Source organism: Gekko japonicus, unplaced genomic scaffold (assembly GCF_001447785.1).
Source record: "Gekko japonicus isolate JY-2015 unplaced genomic scaffold, Gekko_japonicus_V1.1 scaffold3315, whole genome shotgun sequence".
NCBI classification, from domain to species: Eukaryota; Metazoa; Chordata; class Lepidosauria; order Squamata; family Gekkonidae; genus Gekko; species Gekko japonicus.
The window spans coordinates 93,680-104,577 of record NW_015173238.1 but is presented as its reverse complement, the minus strand read 5'-3'; the positions used below and the strand labels follow the sequence as shown (position 1 = coordinate 104,577).

The 10,898-nt window shown below is 48.2% G+C and overlaps 1 protein-coding gene across 1 annotated transcript in view; it reads left to right on the top strand.

The window, feature by feature from the left end:
- The window catches only part of ANXA11 (annexin A11), a 37,412-nt gene that overhangs the window by 9,371 nt on the left and 17,143 nt on the right, over positions 1–10,898 (top strand). The window contains exons 4-7 of the mRNA XM_015422764.1: positions 7–194; positions 2,662–2,749; positions 5,010–5,104; positions 7,283–7,396. Coding sequence (XP_015278250.1) covers positions 7–194; positions 2,662–2,749; positions 5,010–5,104; positions 7,283–7,396 — 485 coding nt within the window. The remainder of the gene's footprint in view (positions 1–6; positions 195–2,661; positions 2,750–5,009; positions 5,105–7,282; positions 7,397–10,898) is intronic.

Genomic DNA, 10,898 nt, shown 5'->3' with positions numbered 1-10,898 from the left:
ATCCCCTGCCCCCAGCTGGGCAGCAACCGCAGCCGATGACGTACCCCGGTCAACAGCCCATGCCACATCCAGGGCAACAGCCCATGCCACCTCCAGGGCAACAGCCCCAGCCCAGCTATCCTTCTGGCCCGGCGGTTAACCCCTCGATGCCGTCTTATCCGGGACCTACGATGCCGATGGTTACTCCCGCACCGGTAAGAGAATCTCTGTTTTAAATGCCTGTGTTTTGTTTTTGTGGGTTTTTTGAACCCCCTTTTGGGGAAAAGCAGAGATAAGGCAAAACCTGGTGCTTGGCGGTGTCTTCTGGGTTTGGATAGGGTGGAATGAGTTTGGTGCGGTTGTGAGAAAGCTGCAAAGCGTGACTCTCAAGCCTTTACATAGAAAGCAGAAGAGCTTTAATTCAGTGTGCTGGTTCCTTTTCCCCAAACAATTTTTATTCTTTTTAAAAAGGAATACAGAGTTCAACATTATAATACACAAATATAGGTTGCTTCACTTAGAGAAGGGGGGAAAAAAGAATACTATAAGGTTTCTATCTCATAACAACTTACATTCTTTCAGAATACAGAGTGATAAACTTATAACTTGTCAACTGTAAATCATTATTTTATATCTTTGCTTTATTGATGCTTTCCCAATTAAAGTTATCAAAGGTTATTTTTTCTGTCATGGGGAACCATTTTCCTAAGGGATTATATATTTTGCATTCATTCTGGTCATTTGAGTTATATATAGATATCGTTTCAAGCATGAAAAAGTCCCCTATCTTGTGAAACCAGAATTCTATGCTAGGAGAATGAATGTCTTTCGAGCATTTGGCTATAGTAACCTTGGCAGCTGTTATTAACATGTTGATCAGTTGTTTTCTAGTGTGCTAGTTCTTACCTTTAGGGCCTTTACCTTTAAGGCCCTTACCTTTAAGGCCTTACCTTTAGGGCCTTTACCTTTAAGGCTTAGGGACAGGGTGCTTGAAGGACCATCTCCTCCCAGTACGATCCAGCCCACCAGTTAAGATTTGCCTCATAAGCCCTGTTCTCGGTGCTTTCCCTTCAGAGGTGAGGCAGGGGGCAACTAGAGACGAGACCTTTTATTTATTTATTTATTTGTTTGGTTGGTTGCTTGGTTTATACCCCGCCCTCCCCGAAGGCTCAGGGCGGCTAACAAGACAGCCCCTCACCTTTGGAACGTGCTCCTCCTTGAGGCTCAACTGGCACCTACTTTACTTTCTTTTAGGCACCAGGCCAAAACACAGCTTTGCACCCAGGCTTTTAATTAGGGGTTTATCTTACCTAAGAGGACATAAGAGGAAGCCATATTGGATCCGTTCAGCGGCCTGTCCGGTCCAACACTCTGTGTCACACAGGTGCCATCAGGAGGTCCACCAGCGGGGCCAGAACTCCAGAAGCCCTCCCACTGTTGCCCACCAAGCACCATGAATACAGAGCATCACTGCCCCAGACAGAGTGTTCCGTCTGTCCCTTGTGGCTTGTAGCCACTCATGGACCTCTGCTCCATATATTTATCCAGTCCCCTCTTGAAGCTGTCAGTGCTTGTAGCCACCGCCACTTCCTACGGCAGTGAATTCCACGTCTTAATGACTCTTTGGTTGAAGAAACACGTTCTTTTATCTCTTCTAAGCCTGCAGCTTATTAATTTCGTTAAGTGCGCCTCTTGTCAGGTTTTTAATGGTCTGCTCTGTTTTATGGATAGTTTTTGTGTTGCTGATAACTTTTTTAATAGCTTTTTTTAATCCTGTGGTTTTTAACCATAAGCTGCCAAAAGCAGGTCTCTGAAGAGGTGTCATAGAAATATTAGAAACAAACAAACGAATAAATACTAAAATAGCCTGTCCCAGGAAATAAATCCTGTTCGCCTGTGTGGCGTCAAACTTTTAGAGTGAGCTGTGCAATTCTAAGCAGAGGCACATCTTTCTAGCCCACATTGACTTCAGTGGATTTAGAAGGGAATAACTCTGATTAGAACTGGACCGTGACAAGCCTTATAAAAAACAGTCTTTTATTCCCCTCTTGAAGCTGTCAGTGCTTGTAGCCGCCGCCACTTCCTACGGCAGTGAATTCCACGTCTTAATGACTCTTTGGTTGAAGAAACACATTCTTTTATCTCTTCTAAGCCTACAGCTTATTAATTTCGTTAAGTGCCCCTCTTGTCAGGTTTTTAATGGTCTGCTCTGTTTTATGGATAGTTTTTATGTTGCTTATATCTTTTTAAATAGCTTTTTTTTAAAAAAATCCTGTGGTTTTTAACCGTAAGCTGCCAAAAGCAGGTCTCTGAAGAGGTGGCATAGAAATATTAGAAACAAACAAACGAATAAATACTAAAATAGCCTGTCCCAGGAAATAAATCCTGTTCGCCTGTGTGGCGTCAAACTTTTAGAGTGAGCTGTGCAATTCTAAGCAGAGGCACATCTTTCTAGCCCACATTGACTTCAGTGGATTTAGAAGGGAATAACTCTGATTAGAACTGGACCGTGACAAGCCTTATAAAAAACAGTCTTTTATTTAAATCCTCCTTTTCCTCCTGAGTGCTGAAGATGTCATTAGGTCAAATAGCTTAGCAATGGGAGTTTTATAATTTTCCAAAGGCTGTTTGCATGGAAAACATTTACAGTGGGTATCTTTATTTTTTCTTGGGTCGATGTAGACTGGAAACCGAGGAACCATTTGTGATGCCCCATCATTCGACCCTCTGAGAGATGCAGAAGTCTTAAGGAAAGCCATGAAAGGATTTGGTGAGTGGGGGGAGGGTGTCGAATTTGGGGTCCTGTATTCCCCTTTCCTGTTTCTGCAGTAGAATGCCACTCTTTGGTCTTGTATGTTCAAAGCCTGTTCACGCATTGCTTTATACGGACTTTATAATGTCGCACATAGATTGGCAAATAACTTGGAAAAGAATGTGATAATCCTCGTGACGTCACCTCGGACCACAGCTGTGTGCGTTTAATTTCATTTTGGCATTCAGTCTTCAGAGTCATAAGGACTTCCAGTTGCCTTTTTATTTTGTCTGATTTCTTCAGTGCTTTTTGAAACACGTTCCCCCAACCTTTTACGGTATTTCTTGCTCACCTGCTTTTATGTTGCCCCTCCCTATGTCTTACTGTACATATCATACACTTATCTTAACTGGAGATGGCCTAAAAACTGGGGAACAAAATGGCCCTGGAAATACATAAGAGCAGCCTTGGTGAGTGGGGGGAGGGTGTCGAATTTGGGGTCCTGTATTCCCCTTTCCTGTTTCTGCAGTAGAATGCCACTCTTTGGTCTTGTATGTTCAAAGCCTGTTCACGCATTGCTTTATACGGACTTTATAATGTCGCACATAGATTGGCAAATAACTTGGAAAAGAATGTGATAATCCTCTGTTCTCGTAACGTCACCTCGGACCACAGCTGTGTGCGTTTAATTTCGTTTTGGCATTCAGTCTTCAGAGTTTAACGGACCAAACATTCAGTTTGGAGTTGGCAGTAGGGGTGTGCCCAAAAAAAATATTCGGCCCATTCGGATTCGGCCGAATTGGGCAGAATCAATTTTGGCCAGCATAAAGACTCCTGCATGTCCATTTCGGCAGTACCAGCCAATTCAGGGGTCTTTCAGCCAGCCGAATGTCAGTTTCAGCCCCATTATATCCTATGGGCCATTGAAGTCAATGGTGAAAACATAGGGTATATTTTGGGGACTGGAGAGGAGGGGGTTTGAGGGAGAGGTTCCAAACTCGCAGGGTAGCTGATGGAGCCTCTCCCCAAGATACCAACCACGTTTGAAGAACATTGGACCAGGGGGTCCAATTCTACGGGCCCCCAAAGGTTGCCCCTATCCCCTCCATTTGTTCTCTATGGTGGGGAAAAAGGTTCAAGCCTGAAAAGAAACAAATGAACCTCCCTGTAAAGCTTCCATCCCCCTGTTGTGTTTTCTGTAGATAAAGCCTGTTCTGTTGTGAAGTTAACAAGCCGTGGTGCCTAACTCTTTAATGGTAAAGGGAATACACCTCAGCAGTGGTCCTTACGAATATCCTTGACTAAGAAGTAAAACAAATACCCCGAAGAGACTACTGTAGATTTGTCCAGAGGACTGGTCAGCAAAAGTAAAAGCAGCTTCGACCAGGCACTTCACGCAGACCCTCACGGTACTGGGTGTGTAAAGGGGGCGCGTGTCATACCAGCTGAAAAGGGTCAGGTGGGAGGTGATGGGAAAGGTCTTTCTCTGCCTGAGACTCTGGGGAGTGACTGCCAGTCTGAGTAGACAAGACTGACCTTGTCTGATTCAGTAGAAGGCAGGTCATAAGAACATAAGAGACGCCAATGTTGGATCAGGCCAAAGGCCCATCCAGTCCAACACTCTATGTCACACAGTGGCCAAAAATACCAGGTGCCATCAGGAGGTCCAGCAGTGGGGCCAGGACATTAGAAGCCCTCCCACTGATGACCCCCCCAAGCACCAAGAAGACAGAGCATCACTTGCCCCAGACCGAGAGTCCCTATCTACACCTTGTGGCTAATAGCCACTGATGGACCTCTGCTCCACATGCTTATCTAATTTCCTCTTATAAGAACATAAGAGAGGCCAATGTTGGATCAGGCCAATGGCCCATCCAGTCCAACGCTCTGTCACACAGTGGCCACAAATACCAGGTGCCCTCAGGAGGTCCAGCAGTGGGGCCAGGACACTAGAAGCCCTCCCACTGTTGACCTCCCCAAGCACCAAGAAGACAGAGCATCCCTTGCCCCAGACTGAGAGTTCCTATAAGAACATAAGAGACGGCAAAGTTGGATCAGGCCAAAGTCCCATCCAGTCCAACACTCTGTGTCACACATTGGCCAGAAATACCAGGTGCCATATGTGTGGTTCGTGCGTGTACACGTGTGAATGTTTCTGCGGGTTAACTGGAATCCCGGATTAGTTTAGGACAAGCTCCTGTTGGTCGCAGCCTTGAAGAACTTGACCAATGGAAAGAGATCGTGCTAAGACTTTGACGCTCCTTCTCTGTTTCTGCAGGGACGGATGAGCAGGCGATCATCGATTGTCTTGGGAGCCGTTCCAACAAACAGCGGCAGCAGATCATCCTTTCCTTCAAAACAGCTTACGGAAAGGCAAGTCCCGGAAGAAGTCCGTGTGTAAAATAAAAATGAGAGAGAAATTGAGGGAAAGTGGGGGGGAGGGGGTGTCGTGTGAGCCGTGTTTACATGGGGCACAGCTTCATCTGGTTGGTCCCCTTTACTGCAAGGGGCTTCCTGGTATCCATGTGTGGCAGAATTTGGGGTTCAGTGAGCCTGGGCCTTTCTGTTCTTCTATGCTGTGTAGGTTTTGCTATAACTGACCTTGGCTTTTTGGTTCAAAAGTCGCATACTCCTTTGCCCTTTTGCTGGCGGCCTAGGCGTAAAAACTAAAGCCTCGCCCTGTAAGATGTACCTTTGCCTGCATTCACATTCCATGGCCTTCCAGGCGCCGGGGTCCAAAGCCTAAACATATCTGTCTAGGTCTTTTTAACATCGCAGTTAATAAAATATATCTAGGCAAAAGCTCATGCTAGCAAAAGTTCTTCGTTATCAACTTTGGATGGGCTGGTATTTGGCAAGTTTGGTATATTTTAATTAATTCCTTTATTATGAAAGGAGTTAAAAAGGATGCTTTGGGCTTTGTTTGGGGCTGTTTGGCCAACACCCCACCTAGGCTTGAGTGAGGTCTTGGTCCACAGCCCAGGAATTCCTTGTTCTTTCTGAAGTGTACACTAGATCAGGTATTGGGATTTTTCTATATGCTGTTGGGTATTGATATTGAATATATGCTATTGAGTCTTACTTGTGTATGGTTTTAGAGTTAGTAAATACGTTGAGATTAAGGCCACTGTTCTTGCCGTGTGTCTCTCCCTCTGGACTCCAGCCACCCACAGGAAAGAACCTTAACGGGGTTGGGGACCCCTGGAAGAGACCTGGTCAAGTTTGATGGTCTTGGGGCCTGGAATAACCAGGAGGTTTTGGATCCCCGACCGTAGTGCCCTTGGGGGAACATGGCGGTCCTTGGGGTTTCCTTGGCGGTCTCCTATCTGAATACTAGCCAGAGCCAACCCTGCTTGGCTTCCAAGGATCAGGCAAGCCTGGGCTCTCCGGGTCAAGGCAAGAACAGAGGTGGTTTGTCACTCCCTGCCTGTGAGTAATGACCCCACACTTCCTTGGGGGGGCGGGACGGTGTCCCTTTCAAGTACTAACCAGGGCCGACCCTGCTTAGCTTCTGAGATCTGATGAAATCTAGCTAGCCCGGGGCCTCCAAGGCAGGGCACATACATCGATGGAGCCAGGGCTATTTTTGGGCAGGAACACACAGGAACGGAGTTCCGGCTGGCTTCAGAGTTGGCCACGCCCACGACAGCCAAAACCTCTGTGTGCATGGCTACAGAGGGAAGGACTGGAGAGCGACCCCCCCGGTGACTCTTGAGACAGGGGGGCCAGGGTTCCCTGACCTCTCCAGGGGTCGGCTTGCCTGGGCTCCCTGCAGCCACAGGGCGCCCGGGCAAACAAAGGAAAGGCATGGGGTGTGGCCGAATATGCTAATGAGCTGCATTGTCAGGGGTGGGGCCTGTTATGCTAATAAGTTCCTGTTGGGCTTTTTCTACAAAAAAAGCCCTGGATGGAGCTTTATAAATGCAAAATATGGTCTTTAAATGCATGGTGCCATTGGCTAATTTGTTTTGGTATTGGGGGGAGGGGGTGCGTGCGCCTGCACCTGGAAGTCACATTGACCTCTGTTGACTGACCCCTAGTGGGGGGCCTGGAGGATATTCAGAGAGGTGGCGGAATAAAGTCTGCCCCCCGCCTCCTGGTGTTCCCAGGAGGTCTCCCATCCAAGTGCTTACCAGAGTCGACCCTGCTTAGCTTCCGAGATCTGACGAGATCGGGCTCGCCTGGGCTATTCAGGTCAGGCTGTCATCAGCTAATCTTGTTACCAGGATGACGTTCAGAGCATTGGCCCTTCTCCAATAGGAAGCATTTGTAATATCTGTGACCAGTGTTCCCTCTAAGCTGAGTTAGTGTGAGCTAGCTCACAGTTTTTTAGCCTCCGGCTCACACATTTCTGTCTTAGCTCAGGAAGGGTGGCTCCAGAGCCAACTAATTTATGCAGTAGCCAAATCACCTGCTCACAACTTTAATGCCAGTAGCTCACAAAGTAGAATTTTTGCTAACAGGACTCCACAGCTTAGAGGGAACATTGACTTTTGTAAAATAGTTAACCTCCACGCAACTTTTTTTGTTTGTTTTACAAAAACTGAACAGGATCTAATCAAGGATCTGAAGTCTGAGCTCTCAGGCAACTTCGAGAAGACTATCTTGGCGATGCTGAAGACCCCCGTCATGCTTGACGTTTATGAGATCAAAGAGGCGATCAAGGTTTGTATGGCTGACAGACTGCTGTTGCTGTAGCCCGTGGACGTGCTTCTCTGCCTCTCTTCAAATCTGTCCTCACAACACACCTTTTACGGGAACCTGTTTCTTTAACTGTTTGTTACCCGTACCCAGGGCTCTTTTTGTAGCAGGAGCTCCTTTGCATATTTGGCGACACACCCCTACTGTAGCCAATCCTCCAAGAGCTTACGGTAGCCCCTGTAAGAAGAGCTCTGTAAGCTCTTGGAGGATTGGCTACATGGGGGGGGGGTGTGTCGCCTAATATGCAAAGGAGTCCCTGCTACAAAAAAAGATGTCTCAGGATTGATAGAAGATACATAGATAGATGACAGACAGACAGACAGACAGACAGACAGATGACTCTTTTGGTAGCAGGAACTCCTTTGCATATTAGGCCACACACCCCTAATGTAGCCAATCCTCCAAGACCTTACAGTAGCCCCTCTAAGAAGAGCTCTGTAAGCTCTTGGAGGATTGGCTACATTAGGGGTTTGTGGCCTAATATGCAAAGGAGTTCCTGCTACAAAAAGAGCCCTGCCAAGATACATCGGTACTTCTGTTCATTCATTCTCCATTAGCCTACCCTGTCTTTTGTCTCCACCCCAACGCAAATCATAAATGTAACTTTGGAGCAAAGAATTCTGCAAAACACCAAACTCTTTCCTGTCTTTGGGTCTTGTTTGGGAAAGTGGGACACTTGCAGATTGCGCCCAACGGGAAGACTGGGGAGCTCTGTTGTAGGTTTTCAGATTCTGCGTTTTGGGCGGAGGGCATCCTTGACCAGTCCCTGCTGGTCTCCACCTGCCTCATGGGAACTGGTGCTAAACTGGTGCAGGCTATGCTAACAGTGATGAAAACATGCACGGGCTACTTTTCAAATGCCGAAATTGGCTTGCAAAAGATTTTTTTTTTAATCCAGCGCATGGAACAACCGATTAAAGCAAATGAAGTTGGTCCAACAAGTAATGACATTTAAGTAAAAATATGACTCAAGAAAATATGAGAAGCCAGTGTTGGATCAGGCCAGTGGCCCATCCAGCCCAACACTCTGTGTCACACAGGGGCCAGAAATACCAGGGGCCATCAGGAGGTCCAGCAGTGGGGCCAGGACACTAGGAGCCCTCCCACCAAGAAGACAGAGCATCCCTTGCCCCAGACCAAGAGTTCCTATCTATACCTTGTGGCTTAGAGCCACTGATGGACCTTTGCTCCATATGTATAAGAACATAAGAGAAGCCAGTGTTGGATCAGGCCAATGGCTCCTCCAGTCCAACACTCTGTGTCACACAGGGGCCAGAAATACCAGGGGCCATCAGGAGGTCCAGCAGTGGGGCCAGGACACTAGGAGCCCTCCCACCAAGAAGACAGAGCATCCCTTGCCCCAGACCAAGAGTTCCTATCTATACCTTGTGGCCTAGAGCCACTGATGGACCTTTGCTCCATATGTATAAGAACATAAGAGAAGCCAACGTTGGATCAGGCCAATGGCCCATCCAGTCCAACACTCTGCATCACACAGTGGCCAAAAATACCAGGGGCCATCAGGAGGTCCAGCAGTGGGGCCAGGACACTAGAAGGCCTCTCACTGTTGCCCCCACCCCAAGCACCAAGAAGACAGAGCATCCCTTGACCCAGACCGAGAGCTCCTGTCTATACCTTGTGGCTAATAGCCACTGGTGGACCTCTGCTCCATATGCCTATCTAATTCCCTTTTGAAGCCGTCCATGCTTGTAGCTGCCACCAGCTCCTGTGGCAGGGAATTCCATCTGTTAATCACTCTTTGGGTGAAGAAGTAGTTCCTTCTATCCGTTCCGACCCAACTGCTCAGCAGTTTCATTGAGTGACTCATGGCGTCACTTACTAGACTAGACTACTGTAAGGGCGTGTACCTTGTTCTCCCCTCAAAATCAGTTCAGAAACTCCAGTTGGTGCAGAACGCCGAAGCCTGGCTATTACCAGGAGCTATATGGAGCATGCGCATGACTCCCATTCTTCAGTTGCTCCACTGGCTGACCATTGGTTTTACCAGGCTCAGTTTGTCACACACAAAGCCCTTCGTGGCCTTGGGCCCTCCTATCTGTGAGACCATCTCTCCCCCCCTGTGCACTGCCACGACCGCTTCACTCTTCTAAGCAAGGCCTTCTGCATGTAAAGGTAAAGGGTAAAGGTTCCCTTGCTCGAAAGCCAGTCGAATCCGACTCTAGGGTTGCGGTGCTCATCTCCGTTTCCAAGCCGAAGAGCCAGCGCTGTCCGAAGACATTTCCATGGTCATGTGGCCGGCATGACTAAACACCGAGGCGCACGGAACGCTGTTCCCTTCCCACCGAAGTGGTCCCTATTTATCTACTCTCAGTTTCTTGCTTTCGAATTGCTAGGTTGGCAGGAGCTGGAACTAGAGACGGGAGCTCACTCCGTCATGCGGCACACTCGGGTCTCGAACTGCTGAACTACCGACCTTCCACAGCCTGCAGTTCAGCGTCTTAACCACTTGAGCCACCGCAGCTTCTGCATGTGTTAGCCTGCAAATGGGCAAAATCGTCAGCTGCCCGTACACGTGGCCTTCTCCCTTGCGGCCCCCGCCTTGTGGAATGGTCCACTTGAGGAGGTCAGGGAGGCCCCCACTCTCCTGGCTTTCCACAAACTCTGCAAAACTGAATTATTTTAGAGGGGCTTTTTTATGTGGCAGTAGAGTCACAGGCTGCGTTGTCAGGCCTCACAGCAACAATGAAGTACACACTTGTAGGGAGGTGTTACTTTATTTGAAACTATAGATGCATGGACAGGAACACTGTTAGGAATGACAGGCAAACTATGCGCATGAAAGGTTATAGTACATTCGTATGAGCACCATCCAATTACTAAGGCTCCCACGCGCGCCTTGCGGCCTGGGAATCAGCTGCTACTGAAAGCAAAACAGGTACGAGCTTCCCACGGCTCATCCTGACTACAGTCAAAGCAAGAACTTCAGCAACTCCTCCAGTGGCCTTGAAAGATAGTTGTTGCAGCTGAAGCGGCAGTTAAGCGGAGGGGAAAGCATGTGCATGGAAAACAAGACAAAACGAAACTTTGGCAGCTTGCTGACATGCGTTCACACACGCTAAATAATCCACTTTCAGTGCACTTTCCGGATTTTGCTGTGGCCCTTTCCGCACTGGCCTGCCACTCCAGATCCTCTCAGTGTTCGAGTCGGGGCAATTTAAGCCTCCAAATAACCCAGGGCAACAGCAGGCCGAAACCGGGGCTGACCACTGAAGGGAGGTGGTGTCATTTTTTTTTTTCCTTCGACTTGATATACCGCCCTAACCCCCGTAGGGGTCTCTGGGCGGTTTACAATTCTTGGGTGCTAGTCACCTATATCGACCCTAACTACGGCCACACATTGGTACAAGGGGGGGGGGGATTTCCCTACCGACACCCTGGTGAAAGCATTCCTCGGCTCGGCTCCTTCTGGCTGCACGATGTCTGGTGCTCAAGCAGACGGGGGTGG